The sequence below is a fragment of the Capra hircus genome, chromosome 13, assembly GCF_001704415.2.
Source record: "Capra hircus breed San Clemente chromosome 13, ASM170441v1, whole genome shotgun sequence".
NCBI classification, from domain to species: Eukaryota; Metazoa; Chordata; class Mammalia; order Artiodactyla; family Bovidae; genus Capra; species Capra hircus.
Genome location: NC_030820.1, coordinates 75,189,832 through 75,215,969, shown reverse-complemented (window position 1 = coordinate 75,215,969; position 26,138 = coordinate 75,189,832). Strand labels below are relative to the sequence as shown.

At 45.7% G+C, this 26,138-nt stretch overlaps 1 protein-coding gene across 1 annotated transcript in view; it reads right to left on the bottom strand.

Annotated features, from left to right (window-relative positions):
• The window catches only part of EYA2 (EYA transcriptional coactivator and phosphatase 2), a 257,862-nt gene that overhangs the window by 67,048 nt on the left and 164,676 nt on the right, over positions 1–26,138 (bottom strand). Inside the window, exons 8-9 of the mRNA XM_018057968.1 lie at positions 19,271–19,413; positions 11,306–11,389 (exon numbers count right to left, since the gene is read on the bottom strand). Coding sequence (XP_017913457.1) covers positions 11,306–11,389; positions 19,271–19,413 — 227 coding nt within the window. The remainder of the gene's footprint in view (positions 1–11,305; positions 11,390–19,270; positions 19,414–26,138) is intronic.

Below are 26,138 nucleotides of genomic sequence, written 5' to 3'. Positions count from 1 at the left end.
AGAAATAAAGTGCACAATAAATGTAATGTGACTGAAACCATCCTCTTTACCCTGGTCCGTGGAAAAACTGTCTTCCATGAAACCCGCCCCTGGTGCCAAAAAAGTTGGGGACCGATAGCCTTGTAGGATGTTTAGCGGTATACCTGGCCTCTACCCACTAGGTGCTAGTAAGAAACCCCAAGTCGCCACAGGCGAGAGCGGCTGACATTGCCAAATGTCACTTTGGGGGCAAAGTCACCTGCAGCCGAAGACCACTGAGTTAGGGCGACGGAGCAGGGCATACGGCCACGCGGAAGGACCTGGGACCCCAGTGCAGAGAGAGAAAGGGAAGAAACAGGGGCTACTCGAACAACGCCACCTACAGGCAGAAGGAATGAACGCACACAGGAAGGCAATACATACTTTACAGGAAAGTACACAACATGGTAGCAATGAACTACAAGGAGGGGAGCAGGGCGAGTCCAAATGGGCCTCCAAGGAAACCTACATGTGCCCACGTGATATCAGGAAGAGGCCTGTGCGGGCAAAGTGTGAACAACTCAATGCTGGCACTTAGGTTCAACTCAAAAAACCAAACAAACAGAAACCCACCCAAATCCAAAAAGCACATGTTCACAGCAGCAGAGTACTTGGTATACGGTGAATGTACTCTCCCCCCACCCCGCCAAAAAAAAAGGGGGAGATTTTTTCAAGAGGAATTTGCTAGTTGGCAACAGAGGGAGAAGAGATCAGGTCCCTTTAGAGGGAGACCAGGGACAGTGAGTAAGACATCTCTGAAGCCCAGCGGGTGGGAATAAGGACTCGCTTTACACTGTGTGTGGTTGGTTCTGCCTTCACAGTGTATCCAGGCTGCTGCGCTTCTCATCTTCCGGCATCTCACCCACTCTGGTCCAAACAGCCATCATGTTTCAGCTGGACTGCTCCAGCAGTCCCTCACTGGTCTCTCTGCTTCCAGCCAGGCCACCCCCCTTTTTCTGGGGAGCAGCAAGAGGGACTCTTTAGAAATATGACTCAGGCCCTGTCTGTCCTTTCTCTGTTTCAAACCTCATGGCTCCCTCTCAAGGGGAAAAGCGAGTTGAGTCACTATTTTTCCCCTGACTTGTGCTCCAAACATGCTAGCTTTTTTTGTCCCTCAAGTCCATCAGGCAGACTCCTGCCTCAGGGCCTTTGCACTTGCTGTTTCCTCTTGCTCCTACAGCTGATATCTGTTCCTCCACTTCCTTTTAAGTCATTATTCAAATTTTAGCCTCTCCATGAGGGCTCCTTCCTGGGCCACTTTTAAAAAGTTTTCATTTAAACCCTTTCTCCCTGCAATATTTCATATACTTCAAAGGACATCATCAATAAGGTGAAAAGACAACCCACAGAAAGGGAGAAAACATTTACAAATCACGTATCTGATAATGGTGTGTTATCCAGAATGTGTAAAGAACTCTTACAACTCAATGATAGAAGACAAATAAACTACTTGCCAATGGGCACAGGATCCATGGACAGGCGACTAGATAAAAGAAGATATGCATGTGTGTCAAAATGCTAGTCAACCATACAAAAATGAAATAAAGACATTTGCAGCAATATGGATGGACCTAGAAATCACCATACTAAGTGAAGTAAGTCAGAGAGAGAAAGACAAATACTGCATGGTGTCAGTAATATGTGGAATCTAAAACATACAAATTAACTTATTTACAAAACAGAAACAGACTCACAGACACAGAAACCAGACTTATGGTTACCAAAGGGGAGGGATGAATTAGGAGCTTGGGATTAGCAGGTACAAACAACTACATATATAAATGGATAAATAACAAAGTCCTACTGTATAGCACAAGGCTTCCCAGGAGGATCAGTGGTTAAGAATCCACCTGCCAAGGCAGGAGACTTTCTGCCTGCCAAGGTGGGAAACCCCCTGGACAGAGGAGTCCGGTGGACACCAGTCCATGAGGTCACAAAAGAGTCAGACGCAACTTAGCGACTAAACAACAACAAATATCTGCTTTAAAGAAATACCTATTAAATCCTTTGCTGTTTTCTTATTGAAATAGAGCTGGTTTACAATATTGTACCAGTTTCTGGTATATAGCAAAGTGATTCAGTTATACATATATATTCTTTTCCATTAGTTTATTTCAAGATATTGAATAAATCTTGAAAAACAGTTCAATCCCTCAGGAAGGGATTAGGAAGGAAATAGCAATCCATTTCAGCATTCTTGTTGAGAAATCCAAGAACAGAGGAGCCTGGCGGGCTACAGTCCATGGAGTTGCAAAAAAGTCAGGCATGACTTAGCAACTAAACAACAACTCTACAGCACAGGGAATTATTAATATACTCAATATCTTGAAATAAAGTGATGGAAAAGAATATAAAAAGAATATATGTGTAACTGAATCACTTTGCTATATACCAGAAACTAATACAATATTGTAAATCACCAATATTTCGATAAAAAACAGCAAAGGATTTGTTAGGTAATAAAGCAGATATTTGTTGTTGTTTAGTCGCTAAGTCATGTCTGACTCTTTTGTGACCCCATGGACTGTCGTCCACCAGGCTCCTCTGTCCATGGGATTTCCCAGGCAAGAATACTGGAGTGGGTTGCCATTTCCTTCTCCAGGGGATCTTCTCGACTGAAGAGTCGAACCTGCGTTTCCTGCTTGGCAGGCAAATTCTTTACAACTGAAGAATTCTTAGGGCCACCTGGGCCGCCCTAAAGAAGGTATTACAAGTGGCCAAATAAGCACATGAAAACATTAGTCATTAGTCAACACAGTTTGTCATCAGGGGAATGCAAACCCAAACCACGAGATGCCACTTCATATCCACCAAGAGGACGATAACCAAAAAGACAGATGGTAACAAGCATTAGTGAGGATGTGGAGAAATTGGAACCCTTATACCTTGCTTATGGGAGTGCAACATGGTGCAACTACTCTGGAAGAGTCTGTCAATTTCTCAAAGTTTAAACAAATAGTTGCCATACTACCCAGCAATTCCAATCCTAGGTATATACCCAAGTGAATTGAACACATGCTGCTGCTGCTAAGTCGCTTCAGTCGTGTCCAACTCTGTGCAACCCCATAGACGGCAGCCCACCAGGCTCCCCTGTCCCTGGGATTCTCCAAGCAAGAACACTGGAGTGGGTTGCCATTTCCTTCTCCAATGCATGAAAGTGAAACGTGAAAGGGAAGTCGCTCAGTCATGTCCGACTCTTCGAGATCCCATGGACTGCAGCCCACCAGGCTCCTCTGTCCATGGGATTTTCCAGGCAAGAGTACTGGAGTGGGGTGCCATCGCCTTCTCCAATTGAACACATATGTCTATGCAAAAACTAGTATACAAATGTTCACAGAAGCATTATTCATCATAGGCAAAAACCCAACTGTCCATCAAGTGATGAATGGATGGACAAAATGAAGTATATCCATACACTAAAATTACGTGACAATAAAAGTGAGGTATTGATATACGGTACAACACGAATAATTTAAAAAACGTTATGCTAAGTGAAAGAAGCTAGTTACAGAAGACCACATGTTGTGTGATTCCATTTATAAGAAGGGTCCAGAAGAGGCAAATCTATAGGGACAGAAAGCAGATTAGTGGTTACCAGGGGCTGGGGGTGGGGGTGGGCTGGAGGAAATGGGGAGTGATTACTAAAGGGTTTGGGCTGTCTTTTAGGGGTGATGAAAATGATCTAAAATTAGATGCTGGTGATGGTTGCACAGCTCTGTGAATACACTAAAAACTAATAAAATTGTACACAGTGAAATGGTAGATTTATGGTATGTGGATTATATCTCAATAAGCTGTTATTAAAACACACATACCTACAACTGGGCCTAGAGCTGAGCTTTCAATTGGTACTGAGCAGCCTGGAAGGCAAGGCACAAAAGAGGGAGTCGGGGCCGACCCACTGTGAACCCAGAAAGACTGCTCGCCAGTCCTCCCTATGAGCTCTTCCTGGCCACAGGCAAAGGCTCTTGACCACCTTGCATTTGTCTAGTCCCGGCTGGAAAAATAACAGCGTTCAGGGCCGGAGGGGAGGTGGGGCCGGAGGAGAGGTTAAGAAAGAGGCGGCGATCACTGGCAGCTCTGGCTCTCCGGGGAACCTCTAATGGATCCACAAGATGCGAGGAGGTGTAGCCACCAAAGGGATGCTCTGGCTGTGAGCACTGGGTGGGAAGAGACGGAAAGGAAGTGGAGAGATGACAGCCTCGAGCAGCACATGCCCTGATTGGGAACAGGAAGAGAGCCCAGTTTCTGTTTTAAATTCAATCACTCTGTTTTGAATCATTCCTTAATCATTTTAGCTCTGTAGCTCTTTATTTCCCTAAGTAAACAGTGCGTCTCCCCTTTGGCTGGGACCACAACTGATATGACTTCTGCTTCCTGGAAGGTGCTCAACACAACAGCCACCAAGCTGGCCCTTGGTGTGGATGTACAGAGGGTCGTGACCTTCAGAGCCCATTCAGGACACACCTCTCACTCCCATGTGGTTGGGATGGAGCTGACCTGCTCCACTGTTACCTCAATGCCAGGCTCCTGACCTAGGCTGGCTACAGAGGGCCACAGACTTTGATACATGGGTGGGCATTTGACCTAGTTTGGGCCAATGAGATTCAAGCCTGGGAGTTATGCTGGAATTTGGAAAGGAGGTCTTCTTTTTCAGCTGGGATTTCTAAGAAGGAGTTGCCACATGGAAAAAGTCAACCGAGGGATGCAGAAAGATCCAAGTCCTAAGATACTGAGCTTCTGGATCCAGCCCAACCTGAATCCCATTACCTCTGGGCTTTTCAATTATTGTGATCTAATAAATTCCCTTTGTAGTTTAAACACTCCAGAGTGCTGAAGCTGTGTCCTGCTTGATATAACGTATTAATAACGGGCTTCATGTAGCTGCACCTATAAGAAGAGCACAAAGAGAAAGAACTGGGGGCCAAAAGTCAAGGCCATGTATTTTAGCTCCATTGTGAATACCCTGACTACATAACCTCTCTGTATCTCAGTTACTCTGTCTGCAGAATGGGGCTCACACTCCTCCTGCTCCTCTGTATTCCCTCCATTGTCGTCCAGGCTTATAGCCCAGACCTCCCTTCAGAGCTTCAGACACACAAATACAATTGCCCTCCACGTCTCTTGACCAGAGCACATTTTACTTTTCCTCAACAATTTTCTCTTTCATGGTTCTTCCTCTTACTGCATGGTGACTTTGTGCCAGAAAACGCTAGCTGTCCTCTAATGCACCTTCTTCCTTTTTCCCCTCTCAGAATCCTAGAATCCCTGAATTTTAATGCAGCATGTGACTAGACTACATTTCCCAGACTCCTTTGCAACTAGAGGTAGCCATGTGATCAACCCTCAGCCAATGGTATGTGAGCAGAAATGATCTGTGCAACTTCTGGATCTGGCCCTTCAAAGAGAGGGGAAAAAAATAAAACTGAAAAAGAGAGGAGTGGATTCCCTTTTCCTGCTTGCCTTCTCACTGGATGGATGCAGACGCAGGGGTGAGCCATGTTTCACCTTGGCAATGAGGGCAATGCTCCAGGGATGGAGGAGAACAAGATGGAAGGGGCCGTTGTCCCTGGAGTTGGGCAGCAGCCTTATCAGCTTGGACTGCTTATGCCTGGACTGCAAGGTGAGAGGAGTAAACTTCTATCTTGTTCGAGCCATGGTTACTTTGGGTCTCTCTCAGAGTGGCTGGATTTAGCAAAACCAACCAACCAACCGTACTCACCTAGGAGAGCTGGAGGAAGTTGTCCAAAGTCTTGAAGGACTGACCGTGGCGTTCTACCTGAGACCCCCGTGATCAGGGTGAAAGAGACTGCCACCGGAAGCAGCCAACTTTTGATCCCCATGCGAACAGGCTAGTGTACAGATAAGAGTTGTGTTTTTCATTGTTTGAGCTTTTCCTGAAAAATTACTTTTGGAAGCATTGCATTTGGTAACATTCATGGATATAGAGAGGCCCTGAAGTTGGTTACCAGATTGGGCCTTCCCACTCATCTCTCTTTGACACATATGATGACATCCTAAAAAGTTATGGGCTGCTCATAAATCAGGGGTTGTGGTGGAAGGCTGGGGAGCCAAGTAAGGATTCAGAGTCCATCAGGGCCGGCTCAAGTGATGTGACTTCCAATCTCAGCCAAAGTGTCTGGTTCCGGAAAAGCCATTTCTGGCTTGGGGGGTGAGGAGTGGGGACAGGCTGACTCAGCCGCTCAGTCGTGTCTGACTCTTTGTGACCCCATGGACTGCAGCACACCAGGCTTCCCTGTCCATCACTATCTCCCGGAGTTTGCTCAAACTCATGTCCATTGAGTCAGTGATGCCATCCAACCATCTTATCCTCTGTTACCCCCCTCTCCTCCTGCCCTCAATAGTCCCAGCATCAGGGTCTTTTCCAGTGAGTGGGCTCTTCACATCAGGTAGCCAAAGTATTGGTGCTTCAGCTTCAGCATCAGTCCTTCCAATGAATACTCAGGGTTGATTTTCTTTAGGATTGACTGGTTTGATCTCTGTGCAGTCCAAGGGACTCTCAAGAGTTCAAAAGCATTAATTTTGTGGTGCTCAGCCTTCTTTATGGTCCAATTCTCACCTCTGTACATGACTACTGGAAAAACCATAGCTTTGACTATATGGACTTTTGTCGGCAAAGTGATGTCTCTGCTTTTTCATATGCTGTCTGGGTTTGTCATAGCTTTTCTTTCAAGGAGCAAGCATCTTCTAATTTCATGGAAGAGTCTAAAAGAGGGATGATGATGCACAGGAGACCTGGGTCTCTAAGAGCATCTCACCTTAGTTTTCCTTGGACCTTGTGTGAGTACCCAGGGAAGCACGTGAGCCTGAGGCATGCCTCTTGTTATCCCCTGGGTGAGCTCACTGTCTCTGGGCCTCAGTTTCTCCTACTGTCCCATGGAGACTCACTGGACGTGATGATCTCCCAGGTCCTTCCAGCTCTAACTTCCATGGTTCTGAAATTTTAGGACAGATGTTGAAACTCAGGTGCCAGTAGGGTCAGGAATGTCCCCTAAATGGGTTAAACAGACCAGGCGGGGCCATGGACAGGCTGGAGAGCGTCCGCCCCTGCTCAGCTCCTGCTGATTGCTGCCACCTGGGAATGCAGGATTGCCAGATTTTCTAAGTGTTCAAGGAGACTTGGACATCGCGATTATTTTGGTCTGTGCAATCTCCTGGTTTTTTAAATGTTGGCGACAAATTCACATTTTTTCTAACACTCTAGGGGCAAAACACAAATGTCTGCAGGCAGAATTTGGCGGGTGGCCCCCAGTTAGGAATTTTTTGTTTTGATGCTCTTTTCTTTCCTTCCTCCCTTCATTTACCAAATATTTACTTGATGTCTGCTAAGTAGGGGGCACTGTTCTATGCTCTGGGGACAAAGCAATGAACAAAATGGGGAAAAAAAGCGCCTGTCGTCATGCTGCTTTCATTCTAGAGGACCACCCCGATTCATTCTCCCAACAAATATCCACTGAGCAATCTGGTCTGTGCACTGTGCTTAGGCGGGCTGATAAAAAAATGTTCATGGGCACTGTCCTCAGGGCACATACAACTTAGAAGGGAGACAGAGAGTGAGGACATAATTACTTTTATTTATTTATTTTTAATTTTTGGCCACATCACAAGGCTCATGGGATTTTCAGTCCCCTGACCAGGAATGGAACCTGAGCCCTCAGCAATGGGGGCATGGAGTCCTAACCACTGGTGAGCGTGTCAGTCGGCCAGTTGTGTTGTGTCTGACTCCACCCCATGGACTATTCCTCACCAGGCTCCTCTGTCCACGGGATTACCTAGGCAAGAATACTGGAGTGGGTTGCTATTTCCTTCTCCAGAAGATCTTCCTGACCCGAGGATCGAACCCTCATCATCTGCATCGGCAGGCGGATTCTTTACCACTGGGAAAGCCCCCTAACCACTGGACCACCGGGGAGTTCCATAATTGTAAGTGAAAAATAAGAATTATGGGAAGAGATGCAATGTAGATGGGCGTGGTTAGGAAAGTCCTCTTGGAGGCAGTTACACTGAAAATGGGAACTGAAAGGTAAGTGTGAGTTAACCTAGTACACCAACTTTCTAGAACAGTCTAGATTATAGCAGAAACCTCCAGTATGCCCCTCTTCCAGGTCCTCTCAGCCAGCAGAGGCTCTCTCCTGTTAGGACCTGTGATTTCCTGCCCTAGAGTTTTCATGGGGCAGGCCAAGACAGGGCGCTAACACCCCTAGAAGAATCCCTCGACCCATGATGGAAGGGAATTTGTAAGTAAATATGTCATCATCCTTGCTCCTTGGGCTATCACCTCTGAGGTGTGTTCCCGAGTCTCCCAGAGGTCCCCAACAGTTCTGAGCCCTAGTTACCTGCAGCCATAGCTACTGTTTGTTAATAGCTAATATCTTATGGAAAAACCCAAATGAATATTTTGGCCAATCCAATATTCACGTACCCTGTAAAGGCTGCCTTCCCCTCCCCACCTCACTTCCCCACTCTGTGCCCAGTGCACCCTGGGATCACCCCCCAGCTAAACCACCAGAACTCACTCCCTCCTGTCCTCAGGCTCTGATTCTGGGAGAAACCTAGGATAGATGGGGGAGAATGTGGTAGGTTACGAGTACAGAAGGCAACTCTGGACAAGTTGCAGGAAACGGGGCAGGAGAGACGGGAAGGAGTCAGCTCATGAAGGGCGGTGGAGGCTGCGGTTAGGGTTTCTCTACAGGGAAGCCACTGACAATTTTTCAGTAGAGGAGAGACCAGGCTTGCATTTTAGGATGACCTCTCTGCAGGCGGCTGGAAAGGGCAAGAGTGGAGACCAGAGAGCTGCAGGCGAAGGTGGTGGTGATCAGGTGATCGGGCTGCAGAGAGCTGGCTAGTGATGAGGACCGACACGGACCAGGTGCCATGGGGCCCAGAAGGGAGCTCTGAGCTTTGCCCCCACCTTGAGTGAGCCTGTAATTTGTTTTAATTTTTACTGAGTATATTTTTTATTGGAGTTGCTTTACAACGATGTGTTAGTTTCTGCTGTATAGCAAAGTGAATCGGCTATGAAAATGAAAGCCGTTCAGTTGTGTCTGATTCTTTGCAACCCCATGGACTGTAACGCACCAGGCTACTCTGTCCACAGGATTTTCTAGGCAAGAATGGAGTGGGTTGAATCACCTATACGTATACATATATCCCTGCTTTTTTGGATATCCTTCCCATTTAGGTCACCACAGTACACTGAGGAGAGTTCCCTGTGCTATATCATCCTCACCAGTTATCTATTTGATACACAGTATTGTTGTTTAGTCGCTAAGTCATGTCATACTCTTTCGTGACCCCACGGACTGTAGCCCACCAGTCTCCTCTGTCCATGGGATTTCCCAGGCAAGAATACTGGAGTGGGTTGCCATTTCCTTCTCCAGGGGATCTTCCTGACCCAAGGATCGAACTCTCATCTCCTGCACTGGCAGGGGGATTGTTCACCACTGCGCCACCAGGGAAGCCTGTTTTATACGTAGTGTACATATGTCAATTCCAATCTCCCAATTCATCCCATCCTCCTTAGAAAAAAATGGTACAGATGAACCTATTTGCAAAGCAGAAATAGAGACACAGACGCAGAAAACAATTGCATGTCATCTCTTAAACTTTCCTTCTCCAGCTTCCCATACCCTCAAATTTTCAGCAGCAGTAGGAGCATAATTTGGCTTAAAAAGTGGTGGTGAGACACAGACACAAAAATCATACCCAAGATTACAAAGCCCTGCATGGAAACCAAATTGGTGGGTGAAGCAGTGGAACTTCTTGAAGGGCAAGAAGAGTGAAGGAGTGGTTCTTAGGGGAGATGGTTTTATTTGGGTGGTTAAGAACCACAGAACACCCAGCCCAGGGGGGCATCTCACTACTGCAGCCCCTTTGGGAAAGCCCATTTTCTTTCTTTCTTTCTTTTTTTTGCAATAGCTGCCAAGTCTGCTTCCAGCAGCTCTGGACTCTGCCATCCTTTCCCTAAGCTGTGCACGCTCCAAAAACGCATGCCGGATTTCCCGCAGGCACTGCTAGACATATTAACGGCATTCCTCCTCGGCGAGAGGTTTCTGCACCACCAACACCATTTTAACGTTCTTTACAACGTAACGGCAGACGATAAATCTATCTTGCTAATTACACATCCAGCTTGTTACAACCCTCATAAAAAACACGAGCAGCTGGAAAAGCCATGAGGTGATGTCAAATCATATTCCTGGGCTCTAAACAGAAACAGAAATATTTTCCAGGCGCTGGTGAGTCTCCTGGTTCCCACTCATGCGTGGAAGCAGCTGCCGACAGGTCACTTAACTCAGAGGAGCTGATTCTGTGTCTGTCCCCCAAAGCCCCACCCCTCCACCTTTACGTGTCTCCCCGAAGAGATGGCAGACATCTGGAGCATCCACAGTGGGGTTGATACCAAGCCCTCAGGATGGATGCAAAGAATCGGCAGGGTTTGGGTTTTAGTGGTTGGGTTCATTTTTGCATTCCGTGCATGCTCAGTCGCTTGGTCTGACTCTTTGAGACCCCATGGACTGTAGACTGACAGTAGAATTCCGTCCATGGAATTCTCCAGGCAAGAATACTGGAGTGGGTAGCCATGCCCTTCTCCAGGGGATCTTCCTGACCCAGGGGTCGAACCCAGATCTCCTGCATTGCAGGCGGATTCTCTACCACTGAGCCACTGGGGAAACCCTCATTTTTGCATTTTTAAGGGGTTTTCGGTGGTTCTTGCATGGACCAGCAGTCCCCCAACAGCATCTGCCTGAAATTCTAACTGGATGGTTCCTCGACATAATTTGTCGGTGATACATTTGCAAAGCTGTTGGAGCTGACAAAATGCCTCCCCCTTGTCTCAGAAAAATGGGAGGAAAATTAAATTCATCTGCCAGAGATACTAAGATAAACAATAGGGAGGAAGAAAAGTACTTTACCTCACTTTCCAGCTAGGATTCCTGGGTTTGGCTGAAGCATCTCCTAGCCCTCTTAGGAGGAGGGAGACAGGCAAAAACTACAAGCTTATATCCAATCAAGTGGATGTTGACTGTTTCATGTGTTGGAAGAAAAGGCAAGGCAGACAATGGGGGAAGCTGATTGAATTTTCACATGTCAAGGGAAAATTCTATAGGACTTCTCAAACCTGGGCTGATGCAAAGGGGCAGCATTCGTTGGAGAAGCTGCCTCACCAGCTGCCCCCACAATTCCCAGGATAAACCAGCTGGACAGACTGTTATGCTGAAAAAAAAAGAGAGAGAGAGAAACAGAGAGACAACATCATTCTTACCTTCCCGTATCTGGAGGCGAAAGTCCCCGTGAGTAAGGAGTGGAAAATAATTATCGTCTCATCCAGGTCCCACACGAACACACGCTGGGATGAAACAGAGGGAGAGAAAGGAGATAAATACATTTGCTTGCATCTGACTTGATGTCTGCAGAAATTAACTCCCTGGGAGGAGAAAGATGTCTTGAAAAACATTATCTCTAATTTCTAAAACATGTGACTCATGGATGTGTCCTTGAGTCCCCATTCAACCTCCACTGTGTAAAATATATTCTGATGGCCAATCCTGGGGGTCCCTGTCAACCCACAGATGCCAGAACTGAGATGCCTGTTCTTGCCTTTCACATGAAAGCTCAAAAAAGGAGGAATTCAGTCCAAAACCAACAATAAAAATCGTATAACTCATTTGACAAAATGAAATACTGCCATTTTACGCTGACTGCTCACCATAAGCCTAGCTACTTCTGAGCATTTGTTTTTAGCAGTTCTGGTGATTACCTTTGTAACTCTAAATTACCTACTTTTACTTATTGGTTTGCCAACTTTACTCATTTTTGTGTGCTTCTATTTTCACTTTTTAAATTTTTGGCTGCACCTCGAAGCATGTGCGAACTTAGTTCCCTGACCAAGGACTGAACCCGTGCCCCCTGCATTGGAAGGTGGAGTCTTAACCACTGGACCCCCAGGGAAATCCCTGATTGCACACTTTAGACTGGGCATTGTGAAAGATGAAGGTTTAGCTCATGGTAATCTCCCCCGTTTCTCCAGAACTTTATATTTTTCACATATATGAACTGCTTTATTTCCAATTCCCATCAGCTCTGGATATTTTCTCTTGGCTAAAAGAGCAAGCTCAATATGGAAAATATGGATATTGGTGCCCGTACCCGTTCCACTAGCTCCTCCCCTCTCCAGTATTTGAGCTTCAGCCTTACTTTTGCCTTGTCAGTGTGGATAAACTGGTTTGTGCGTTGGGTTTTATAACTGTACCTTAGGTGCTCTGTCTCCATGTTGATGTTAAAAGTTGGTAGCCAGTAAAGGGCATTTATTTACATCTTGTGATTACTGTTCACTGAAGAGCCAAGTAATCAGCTAGGATTTTACTTCCTTTTCTATGTAGCCAGTGTCATAACTCTGGAGCCCATTTATTTTTATTTTATTAAAAAAAAAACCAACAACAATGTAGTTATTTAGCTCCACCAAGTGTTAGCTGTGGCACGTGGGATCTTCCATGTTTGGTGAACTCTCAGTTGCAGCAAGTGGGATCTGGTTCCCTGACCAGATCTAGTTCACTGGCCCCATGCATTGGGGGTGTGGAGTCTTAGCCACTGGACCACCAGGAAGTCCCCTCCAGAATGACTTTAACGAAACTGTTTCTGCCACTAAGGTCATATGTATTCTCCTTTCTTGTACTCCATCTTGATTAAAATCATGTCATAGCTCAGTTTTTTTCACGTAGGAATCATGCCTGTCTGGAATAACTTTTTATTTTTGCTGGAGTTTATTAACTGATTTAATTCTTCTGTTTCCAATATGGTGTCTTTATTAGAATCTCAAATTCAGCCACACCCTCTGTATCAAAGATGTTCTTCCTCTGTGACAGAATGTTCCCGTGGGGACTGGATCATCTTTAGGGTTGCCACAGAGCTAGGATCCTGAGACCCCCCCTTTACTGCATTTCTGGGTCAGATTCACTGTTTTTTGGATCCCAAATCTCTTTATTGGGTTTCTTCCTTGTTTTGCTTGAGTATATCCTTAGGTTGCTTTTTCTAAGAGGGTGCATAGAAAGTAATCTCCCTGCATTTTTACAAATCTAATCATACCTTTAATTTGCTGTGAAGTTCTTCTAAGTGCAGAATTCCAATGGGAAAATAATGTCCTCTAGAACTTTGAAAGAATCCCTCTATCTTGTAGTATCCAGCATGATTAATGAGAAGTCTGATGTTTCACTGATCTTCAGTTCTTTGTAGGTTTTACTTTTTTCCTCTTTGGGTTTTTTAGGCTCTTTTCTTTATGTTTGGTATCCTCAAATCCCATGAGGATATATCTAGGTGTAGTCTTTTTTCATTCATACTGTTCAGCATACAAATAATTTCAATCCTGTTTCTTTAAATAATGTCCTCTCATCTCTCCCAGTGTTCTCTCTTTCTGGAATTTCCAACAGTCAAATTAGACCTTTTGGATTGATATTACTTATCCTTTAAAAATATTTTTTCTATAATTTTTTTTTAATAAATGTTCTCAGAGATGTCTGTAACTTTCTCTTCTAACCTTTCTATGAAACTTTGGAGTCTATTATTTAAAAATCCACAGTAGCTTTTTCTTTGTCTCTGAATGTTTCTTTTCCATTAGCCTGCACTTCTTATTTTGTGGATACAAGATAAGAAAACCAAACAGAATTTTTCTACGATCTCTTTTGTTTCTTAAGTTACCTCTCTTGTCATTTATCCTATTCATTTATCTTGGCCATAATTTTCCATACTGTAGGTTTTCTTAATTTTTCTGGTGATCATTATTTTTAAGAACAAAAGGGCTGACTGATCATTTATGTAGCTGGTGTTGGGGGAAGCAGAGATACCTACTTAGTCTACCAACTTGAGTGGGCCACCTTGGAAAACTCTCTGGGGGGTCAGGGGTTGTATTTATACATCTGTAATGCCTTTAAAAGTGAAGAGAAAGGTAATACCTCAAAGGAAAAAGATCAGTGAATACAGAGGTTTTCAAAACAATTAGTAGACTTGAATATTACTTTGTGAAATTTTTGCTCTGCTTACAATTATGTGTATATATATTCTGGGTCATGATAATAAGTATTGTTCTTATTATAGGTCAAGGTAAAAAGTGTTTGAAAATCACTGTGGGGGGTTAAATATGCTAAGTCCTAATTTATCCAACTGGGTTGGATCAGTTAAACTTAGATACTTTGGTAAGAGGATTTTTTTAAAAAATCAACGAATATTTTTCAATTTAATGCAGACTCCCTTAATTTATTGACTATATTCCCTCTGAAGAGGGTCTGTCCCTCTTCCTCACTAGGCCACCATTCTGTCTCCCTGCCCTAGATTTTTAGTGGGTATATTGTTCACGGTGGCCATTCCGCTGATGACCCTAACTTTTTAGCCCACCAGGGTTTCAGCCAGGACTGGGCCCCTAACCCCACTGGGTCAGAAGTCTTTCCTCGGGAACTCAAAACTGGGGCCTGGAAAGAAATTCATCGTCTTTGGGTGGCTGTTGCTGGCAACATGATCTGGAGGCCAGGCCAGGCAAATCTGGGGAGGGAGAGGAACAGAGGTTGGAGAGAGGGAAACATGATCCAAGGCTTTTGTAAGACTTGGCTTTAGTGAGAAGCAAGGGCTTCTCAGCTGGCTCAGTGGTAAAGAATCTGCCTGCCAATGTAGGAGACGTGGGTTCGATCCCTGGGACAGGAAGATCCTCTGGAGGCGGAAACAGCAACCTGCTCCAGTATTCCTGCCTGGGAGATTCCATGGACAGAGGAGCCTAGCGGGCTGCAGTCCATAGGGTCGCAAACAGTCGGACATGACTGAGTGACTGATTTTGAGCACAGAGTGAGAGGGCCTGGAGGAGAGCCGTGCCCAGTAACCTGTACATTGAAGAGACATTCCTGCCTGGGGATTCTAGCACCTACACTGTGGAACGTGGGGCAAGAAGGCGTAAATGCGTTTCCTGGCCTCTCCCACCTTCTGGTTACAGTATCTTGCCGACACTGGCTGTCCCTTTGGCTCATAACTTCTAAGAGAATCCCCATATCCTTAAAATAAATTCTGCTTTTTCACTTAAGCCAGCTCAAGTTGGTTTCTGGCACCTGCAGTCAAGGGATTTTAACTAATACAGACTCCGAATTTTCCTTCTTTCCACTTCTCTACCTAATTTCTCTCTCGTGGGCTACAGTCATTAGCAACAGTGCCAAAGAGTTAAGAGGTGAGACTCGTGCAAACCCTTTATGCTGATATTAAGCACGGCAGTGAAACACAGCTCACACCTTTTCAACTGTTCCTGCCCTGTGGTACTTACTCTGGAATCAAGCAGCAGATGTTTCTAGAAAAATATCACCCCATAATCCCCCACTTCCATGCCACCCCACCCCCTTCTCAGCTTAATGGAAAAATGTCTCTCCACCCCCACTGTCCCCTACCAAGAGCAGAAACCACATTAGTGACTTAATACATTTTAAAAATATATTAAAGTGTGAGTTGCTCTCCGGGATTTTCTATAGCTCTGAAACTTCTAGCTGGTATAAAATCCGTAGGCATCTGGGAGGGCAGAAAGCAAGAGTAACCTGGAGCCAGTACATTTTCTTCTAACTCTTCGCGAAGGCCTAATCCCCTGAAGGGTTTGTGCAAAGTCTCTTTGGTTTTGGAAGGTGGTAGCTTTAAGAATTAGAGGAAAAGCAAGGACAGAATCCTCTGGGCTGAGAATGGTGCCATGAACAGTGGGAACACATGCTCTGTGGCAGGTTCCCAGCGCAGTCAAGCTCTCAGAGGAGATGGCTGGGTATACCTCCAGAGGCTGACCAAGCACAGGAGAAGAGTCGTTGTTTAGTCGCTCAGTCGTGTCCGACACTTTTGAAGCCCCATGGACTGCAGCCTGCCAGGCTCCTCTGTCCATGGGATTTCCCAGACAAGAATCACGGAGAGGGCTGCCATTCCCTTCTCCAGGGGATCTTCCCGACTCAGGGATCGAACCCACACCTCCTGCCTTGGCAGGCAGGGCGCTTACCACTGAACCTCCTGGGAAGCCCTAGGGGAGGGGAGTGATGTTCAAAATATTTAACAGCTTCTAGGATGATCGCAACAGACACCAGCCATAAACAACTGCCACTGCTCTCTTAGTGACTATGGCTAACTAGCACAGCCCTGCTAGTAAACATCGTACGTCCTACCAGAGAATGCTGGCTAAATATCAAATGTCCTAATATTGGCCATTTGTTGTTGTTAGGGTCTCCAGCATCCACCCCCTTTCCAAAAGAGAACTTTTATTTATTTATTTTTGGCTGCTCTGGGTCTTGTTCCTGCGTAGGCTTTTTCTCTAGTTGCAGCAAACAGGGGCTACTCTCTCGCTGCGGAGCACAGACCTAGGGCGCACGGGCTTCAGTAGTTGCAGCTGCCAGGCTCCAGAGCACAGGCTCAGTAGCTGTGGCACACGGGCTTAGTTGTTCGATGCCATGTGGGATCTTCCCGGGCCAGGGATTGACCCCCTGTCTCCTGCACTGGCAGATGGATTCTTTACTGAGCCATCAGGGAAGCCCCCACTGGCTTAGAAGAGCATCCGGTTTTCTTTTCCCATTGCGTGCTCTCTCGGTGGGACTGTCCATCTGGGCACGAGTGAGGACCTAGACCAGGCCAATGGGATGCCGCCTCTTTGGAATCAAACATCAAGTGACATAGTGTTAGAATTTTAAATGTTTCGCTCTGCAGTGGGGGCTGGCACCCTGAAGCTCCCTGGATTTCCCAGCATGGCCTTTGATAATATTCTTCATAACTTTGGTTGTATCACTTCCTCTTCATGCCATTTCCTCCCAGTAAATTCCTTTTTGCTTAAGTAACCAGAATTGGTTTCTGTTGCTTGCAACCAAAGGACTGTACCTAATACCTCAAAGTCCTTAGTGTCCACAAGGATCTCTCTGCCCAACATATGGCAGGAGACCCCAGAGAATGGCTGGACTGCCAGTGACCACTGCAGATCCTGAAAATGAGAAAGGCAGCAGCCACCAAGCCACACTGGACAACAGAGGCTATTATCTTGTCTTTTTTAAAAAGTTAAAAATTATTATTATTATTAATTTATTTATTGGCCACATTGTGCATTATGTGGGATCTTAGTTCCCCCACCAGGGATCAAACCCACACCCCCTGCATTGGAAGCGTAGAATCTTAACCAGTGGCTTGCCAGGGAAGTCCCTATTATTCTGTTTTCCGAGACCACATGAACCTTAAGATTCTCACATAATCCCGGCAGGGGGAAGGGCCCAGTAATGAAATGAAACTCCCCACCACCTGGGTGGATGGGGACTCAGAGTCAAATGACACTGGTTTTAAGGCAAAGATGAAAATGGTATTTCTTAGCATATCTGAGTTTGCCGGCTGAGCTTTGTAGCTGCCAGATTTGCACAGAATTGTGAACAGGGGTGTGATAATGCTGCATTTGGGTACCTAGACAGTGACCCAGGCTTTGCCAACACTATCCATGTATACCCATGGCACACTCAAGCCGACAAATGACTGCCTTCTGCAAACAAGTACAAACTTGTGTCTGTGCCCATTTTTCCCCTTAGATAACAGTTAGACAGATAAACAGACAGATAACATGAGCTAGACAGGTAACATGAGCTAGACAGGTAACATGAGCTAGACAGGTAACATGAGCTTCCCTGGTGGCTCAGACGGTAAAGAGTCTATCTGCAATGTGGGAAACCCGGGTTCAATCCCTGGGCCAGGAAAGATCCCTGGGAGAAGGAAACGGCAACCCACTCCAGTGTCTTGCTTGGAAAAATCCTACGGATGGAGGAGCCTGGTGGGCTACAGTCCATGGGGTCACAAAGAGTCGGACAGGACTGAGTGACTAACACACTCTGGGGGGCATTTGTCTCCTTCACTTGTCTCCTCCATCTCTCATGCACACTGTTCTTTTTTGTTTGCTTGGGAAAATGTCAGCACCTGACCAATAACCCCACACTTGCTTCATTATAATCAGGACTGCTGCGGCCCTTCGATAGCAGTTCTGAGCCTGGGCTGCGCTGGAATCACCGACGGAGCGTAAACATACTGGCACCTGGGTCTCTCCCCAAGGACTCTGACTTCATTGATGTGGATAGTCACTGATCTGCAGCTTGAGAATGAAGGTTTCTCAAAGCTTCCCAGAAGATTCTTCTTCTTTTTTTAAAAATTTATTTGGCAGCACTGGGTCTTAGTTGCGGCATGTGAATTCTTAGTGGTGACACGTGCGATCTAGTTCCCTGACCAGGGATTGAACCTGGGCCCCTTGCATTGGGAGGGCAGAGTCTTAACCAGTGGACCATGAGGAAAGTCCCCAGAAGATTCTTATGTGTAGCCCAGACTGAGAGCCACTGTCTGAGAAACTCAGAATCACAGAAACAATGCAAACTCATTTCAGCCAGCCTCCTATCTCCAGATAGATAAATATCTAAGCTGTAGGAGGGTCACTGTTGCTTCCTAGGTGGCTCAGTGGTAGAAGAGTCCATTTGTCAATGCAGGAGACGCAGGAGACGTGGGTTCAGTCCCTAGGTTGCAAAGATCCCCTGGAGGACGAAATGGCAGCCAACTCCAGTATTCTTGCCTGGAGAATCCCATGGACAGAGGAGACTGCCAGGCTATAGTCCAGGGGGCTGCAAAGAGTCGGGCACGACTGAGCGACACACACCCAATAGGGTCAATAGAGGAACTTTTAGAACTCCCTGCAATGTCCAGTTAATTAGTCTGGGAGGAGGTCTGGGCATCTGAATTTTCAAAAGCACCCCGCGTGACTCTAACCAGTAGCTGAGGTTAAGAATCACCAATCCAATGGGGAAGGTCCACTGTCCAATGTCATCTTTATCGGAGGTTTTCAAAGTGTGGTCTCCAACCACATCAACAACATCTAGGAATCTGTTGGAAATGCAGCTTCTCAGGCCCTGCCCCAGATCTCCTGACTTAGAAGCCCTGGCGGTGGGCACAGTCTGGGTTTTCCCAGGCCCCCAGGTGATGCTGTCTCAGCTCACCGGTTGTTACCACCTCTAGGGTCACTTTTCCTAGCCTGGCCAGTCAACAGTGCTTTCGTGTGGCCAAATTCTTCCCTCCTTCTCATCAAGGGCACTTTTCTGTTACTGCACTCTGTGAACACAAAGGGCCATCTTCCCCCCAGGGACATGGAGAGAACTCTGGTCCCCACCTCCTGTTCCAGCCATAAGTGGACGTGACATTCACTCAACCAGGCGGAAGCATCTGGAGTTACCTCGATCTCATTGTCCCCTGCTGGGGAGGGGTCGCTGCTCCGCTTAGACCGGCCTCGGAGCTTCCCGTCGGAGGCCCGGGGTGGCCTGTCTGTGTCTCCCTCCTTTGCCGGTGTGGAAGGCCCATTGTGTGTGTTATATTCACCTGGCGTAGGAAAGGAAAGGGCAGACAGGTCAGAGAGCTGGCTGAGCGTCTCCTCCTGTGAACGACTATACCAGAACCATCGAACTCCAAAGTGGGAGGTCCCAAAGGCAGCAGTGAAGGCAAAGATCACGTAGGATCAAAATTAACTCTCAAAAGTTCCTTAAACTAAAAAAAAAAAAAAAAAAAGTTCCTTAAACTGCCCATTCATAATCATTCATTCATCCAGCAAAGATTTACTGCGTAGGTATAGTTCCAGGCACTGGTTCCCACAGCACCCAGACTCTAGAGGGAGCAGAGAGACATCAGAGAGATAAGGAAACATGTAACATGCCAGGTGGGGACGTGTGTGACAGAGAGCTGAGGAACTGGATAAGAGCAGGGAGAGTGCTGGGGGGCCACTAACTTATGGGGGACACCTCGTGGATAAGGGGACAGCTGAGCAGGGATCTGAGAGGCAAGGGTGGGGCCCTACAGCTTCAGGGAATGGAGTTTTGTGCTTGCAACTGTCTATATACCCTAGGGCTTGAGAATCCCTGAACCAACAGAAGGAGGGAAAGAACACACACATGCATATTTGGCTGGGCGCCTCTGGTGGCTCTGACGGTAAAGAATCTGCCTGCAATGCACGGTTCAATCCCTGGGTTGGGAAGATCCCCCAGAAAAGGGAACGGCAATCCACTCCAGTATTCTTGCGTGAAGAATTCCATGGACAGAGGAGCCACAGGGTCACAAAGAGTTGGACACATCTGGGCAACCAACTTTCACTTTTCACTATGTAGCTGGCTATCAAACTCCCTCTCTTGGGGTGAGCGGGGGTGTGTGGGGAGAATTCTCTAAGTTCCTGTCACTAGGCAGCTTGCTGCATTTTCTGTATGTATCTTAAAAGCAAGTCCTTTAAGCTTTCAGTTTAGTTCAGTCGCTCAGTCGTGTCCGACTCTTTGCGACCCCATGAATCGCAGCACGCCAGGCCTCCCTGTCCATCACCAACTCCCGGAGTTCACTCAGACTCACGTCCATCGAGTCAGTGATGCCATCCAGCCATCTCATCCTCGGCCGTCCCCTTCTCCTCCTGCCCCCAATCCCTCCCAGCATCAGAGTCTTTTCCAGTGAGTCAACTCTTCTCATGAGGTGGCCAAAGTACTGGAGTTTCAGCTTTAGCATCATTCCTTCTAAAGAAATCCCAGGGTTGATCTCCTTCAGAATGGACTGGTTGAATCTCCTTGCAGTCCAAGGGACTCTCAAGAGTCCTTCTTCACAGTCCAACTCTCACATCCATACAAGACTACTGGAAAAACCATAGCCTTGACTAGACGGACCTTAGTCAGCAGAGTAATGTCTCTGCTTTTGAATATGCTATCTAGGTTGGTCATAACTTTTCTTCCAAGGAGTAAGTGTCTTTTAATTTCATGGCTGCAATCACCATCTGCAGTGATTTTGGAGCCCAAAAATATAAGGTCTGACACTGTTTCCACTGTTCCTCCATGTATTTCCCATGGAGTGATGGGACCGGATGCCATGATCTTCGTTTTTTGAATGTTGAGCTTTAAGCCTACTTTTTCACTCTCCTCTTTTACTTTCATCAAGAGGCTTTTTAGTTCCTCTTCACTTTCTGCCATAAGGGTGGTGTCATCTGCATATCTGAGGTTTTTGATATTTCTCCCGGCAATCTTGATTCCAGCTTGTGTTTCTTCCAGTCCAGCGTTTCTCATGATGTACTCTGCACAGAAGTTAAATAAGCAGGGTGACAATACACAACCTTGACGTACTCCTTTTCCTATTTGGAACCAGTCTGTTGTTCCATGTCCAGTTCTAACTGTTGCTTCCTGGCCTGCATATAGATTTCTCAAGAGGCAGGTTAGGTGGTCTGGTATTTCCATCTCTTTCAGAATTTGCCACAGTTTATTGTGATCCACACAGTCAAAGGCTTTGGCATAGTCAATAAAGCAGAAATTGGTGTTTTTCTGGAACTCTTCCTTTTCCCATGATCCAGTGGATGTTGGCAATTTGATCTCTGGTTCCTCTGCCTTTTCTAAAACCAGCTTGAACATCAGGAAGTTCACAGTTCACGTATTGCTGAAGCCTAGCTTGGAGAATTTTGAGCATTACTTTACTAGCATGTGAGATGAGTGCAATTGTGTGGTAGTTTGAGCATTCTTTGGCATTGCCTTTCTTTGGGGTTGGAATGAAAACTGACCTTTTCCAGTCCTTGGCCACTGCTGAGTTTTCCAAATTTGCTGGCATATTGAGTGCAGCACTTTCACAGCATCATCTTTCAGGATCTGAAATAGCTCTACTGGAATTCCATCACCTCTACTAGCTTTGTTCGTAGTGATGCTTTCTAAGGCCCACTTGACTTTACATTCCAAGCTTTACTTGTTAAGAAATCTGTCAGTCTGAGATTCTAAGGCAAGAGCATCCAGCACAGGGCTGGCAATTAGGAGATATCAGCAAAGGGCTTAAATTGAGTTCTGGTTTGACGAGACCTACATACATGCAAGGACCAGTGAGAAGGTGTAGGGATGAGGGTGGGCACTTTTGCATTCTCATTGAAGTGGCATTTCTGGTCATAGTGTGCTGAGAGGCTGCCAGGCTCCTGCCCTCGGGCAATTGTCTAATGATCCACAATGAACAAGTGGTCAGCACCCCGCAGGACTTAAGTCCCAGAGCCAGCGTCCAAGTTGTGTTGGTTTTTAAGCACAGAAGTTTTAAATGCATTTTATTATACTTCATTATCTTTATTTAACTAATGAGGGAACTGAGGCTTATGGAGATGATGTAAGCCTGTAACCCTGTGAATGAGCGATAAAGCCAGAACTAAAATTTGGGCCTGCCTGTGTCACTAGAGTGACAGAACTATAAACCAGCGTGGAACCTTAGAGGACCTCCCATCCCACTTTCTCGTCTTACATTTGCTTGTCTTAGCTCCCAAATGTACCCTGTGGACTCCATCTTTCCTTCCATAATTGCCAGTTCTTGGATCATTGGGGTGGCGGGGAGAAACGCTTTTGTCTAAAAATACTTGGCAAGCCACTAATTTTTTCCTACCCTGGAAGGACTATTTCCCTCCCAAACCCAAGGGATTGAATTTTATTTATTTAATATTTATAAAACTTCTTAGCCGACTAAGGACATAATAAAAAAAGATGTGATTTTGAGTTGTAGAACTGCTGGGCTGTCTCCAGCTCCCCCCCAGTTTTGGGGATACAGCATTAGAGACTCCCCAAACATCAGACTAGCAAAGACTTTCTTCTGGAGGATGAGGAAAAGGCAGCAAATAAATTCACAGATGCCTAAGAGTCATAAATAAAGTTTATCCTGATTCACTTGGTAGTTCTAAGACTGTGGAGGCTTAGAAAACACTCATTGACCCCATTAAAATCCAGGCAAATATTATTAAAAAGAGGAGGAAACACCAGCTACCTAAGAAATGTCCTAATAAGGTGTTGGGTGAAGTCAATTTATTAGGGGTGCCAAAAAAAGCAGCTTTCCCCAACCTCATACATTCTTGAGACTTCTCTGGTGGCTCAGACGGTAAAGCGTCTGTCTACGATGCGGGAGACCCAGGTTCAATCCCTGGGTTGGGAAGATCCCTTGGAGAAGGAAATGGCCAACCACTCCAGTACCATTGCCTGGAAAATCCCATGGACAGAGGAGCCTGGTAGGCTATAGTCCATGGGGTCACAAAGAGTCGGAGACGACTGAGCGACTTCACGTTCGTTCACTGTTAATATAATATATATATACATTCTTGAGAATGAAGGGTCAAAGTTCAAGGACAAAGTCAGAGGTACACATGCCACAGCAAATTATAATAATCCTTCTTGGAGACATCTCATTCTTCTTTCTCCCCTTTTAATGCTTTTACTTATTTTAACAACTGTTGAGGTATAACTGACATACAAAAAAACCCATACATACTTGGAGCACAGTTTGATAAGTTTTGAACACGTGGTCACATCTATGAAACCACCACCACAATGAAGTTCATGAACGAATCCAGCACCAAGGGTTTCTCTGTAATTTCCCTGTAGTCGCTTCCTCCTGCTACCCACTCCCCAGCCAACCAGAGGTCTGCTTTCTTTCACCATAAATTAGTCTGTATTTTTTAGAGTTTTAAACAAATGGCATCACTTAGTATGTGATGTCCACACACATACAAACACACACTTTTCTGGCTTCTTTCAACCAGCAGGACTGTTCTGAGATTCAATCCACGTTGCTATGTTTATCGCTAGTTTATCTCTCTGTGTTGCTGAGTACCACTCGACTGGGTGGAAGAATCCCTATCCGTTCACCTGGAGATGGACATCTGGGTTGATTCTAGTTTTTGGCTGGATGAAAGCTTTTATGAACATTTACTCATCAGTGCGCATCCATCTTTGCATAGACTTGAGCTTTCTCGTTATGAGAGACTGTGGTTGCTGGTTCATAAGCAACTGCAAAAATGTCTTCCAAAGTGGTTGTAGCATCTCACACTCCCACCAGCAAGGTTACGGGGATTCCAGCTGCTCTGCATCCCTGCCAATCATTGGTATGGTCAGTCTTTGTAATTACAGCCATTCAATTTGCATTTCTCTGACTAACGCAGCACCCTAGTCATGTGCTTTTTACAAAATATTTCTTTTTGTTTTTTACAAAATATTTCTTTCTTTTATTTTTGGCTGCGCTGGGTCTCAGCTGCAACACTAGGGCTCTTTGTGGTGGGGTGAGGGCTGCTCTCTAGATGTGGTCCATGGGCTCAGTTGCCCTGCAGCATGCGGGATCTTAGACACCGGGATTGAACCTGTGCCTCCTGCTTTGGAAAGCAGATTCTTACCCACTGGACCACCAGGGAAGTTCTAGTCAGGCACTTTTCTTTTTTTTTCCGGCCGTGCTGGTATATTCTTTGGTGAAGTGTCTGTTGAAGTACTTTGCCCATTTCTTTATTGGGTTGTTTTCTTATTATTGGTTTTGAAAGTTAAAAAAAAAACCCATATTCTGAATGGTTTATTTTATGTGTCAACTTGTCTGAGCCAAGGGAGGCCCAGACAGCTAGTAAGACATTATTTTTGGGTGTGGCTGTGAAGGTATCTCCAAAGAGATTAGTGAGTAGAGACGACATGCCCTAACCAATGTGGGTGGGCATCAGGCAATCCATTGAGGATTCGGGTAGAACAAGAAGGCAGAGGAAGGGAGAACTCTCTCTCTTCCTGACACATAAAACTAACTATCACACATGAGTTATTTAGAAGTGTATTCTAAATACTTTGCTTTTGGATATTTTGGATATTTCCGAATTTTCCAAAAATCTTCCTTTCACTTCGAATTTAAGTCCCCTATTTTCAGAGTATGTACTTTTAATTCTTTGAAACCTTTTAAATGTAATGGGACGTCACGATTTATGGCCTGGAAGTTCTGTTTTGGTAAATGTTTCATGCGCATTTGAAAAAAACGTGAATTTTGCTGTTCCGTGGAGGGGCCTACAGGTTACATCTTTCCCCTCTAGTTCCCTCCCCAGAGAAAATGAGTTAACGGTTGTTTTTGCATCTTTCCGGAAACTTCCTAGCGAATATGGGCATTAAACTAGATTCATATTTAAAACTCTCCAGGATCACGTTGTGCACGCAGTTCTTGTTTCCTCACCTATCACAATAGCCCAGAGAGATCCATATTAGTGGATTCTTTTCAACAGGTGTATAGAGTGCCAAGGGTGGATACACTACCATTTATTTAACCTGACTCCTATTCATGGATATTTAGGTTACTTCCAGGCTTTTGCTCTGCTGCATCAAGAATTCTTTTAACTTAAGTCTTTGTGCCTATGTGAAACTTAATTTTTAGTGTAAGTTTGTAGAAGTAGAATAATTGAATTAAAGCAACCACTACTGATTTGTCTTTTCTCTTGAGTAACAAGAGAGGTTCAGATTTTGCTTTTGCCATCAGCAAAAGTGCAAGTGAAAGCTGCTCAGTCATGTCTGACTCTTGGTGATCCCATGGAATTCTCCAAGCCAGAGTACTGGAGTGGGTAGCCAATTCCCTTTTCCAGGGGATCTTCCCAACCCAGGGATCGAACCCAGGTCTCCCTCATTCTGGGGGGATTCTTTACCAGCTGAGCCACAAGGGAAGCCCAAGAATACTGGAGTGGGTAGCCTATCCCTTCTCCAGGGGATCTTCCCGCCATCAGTGAATTGCCCTGCAAATGTTTGTGAGTTGCTGGGGCTTCACGTAATTGTGAATGCGTGTTGATGCCAACGGTGCGGTGATGGGGCTGCGGGCTGCGGAGGAGCAGAGCCTGAGGACAGCGTATCCGGACAACGCAAAGGGTGAGCATGCTCTGTCAGTAATACATAAACCTCTTGAGCCTCTGGAATTTAGAACCAACCACTCAAGGAGATCCTGGATAATTTCAGAAGTGGAGTTTTTATGGGGAATTTCAAGAGAGTGCATGAGCGTGTGTGTGTGTGCGTGTGCGCCCAAGTAAGCTTACATGCCGTTCCTTTATAACAGACACGGGGGAGACGAGGCAAGAGACCTTGGTTACAGCTGACTATTATTTATGTCATTAGATTTTATGTGAGCTTGTTAGACACACAGTAAAAGCCATCTCAACCACTTATTGTTGAACCTTAGGGCCAGAGGATAAATGAAGAACAGGGGGAAACAATAAGGGAAAATTTCAAAGAGACACAAAGAGCCTTTATGTTCGCTCCGGATGGGGAACAAAAATGACCATCTCACATAACCCA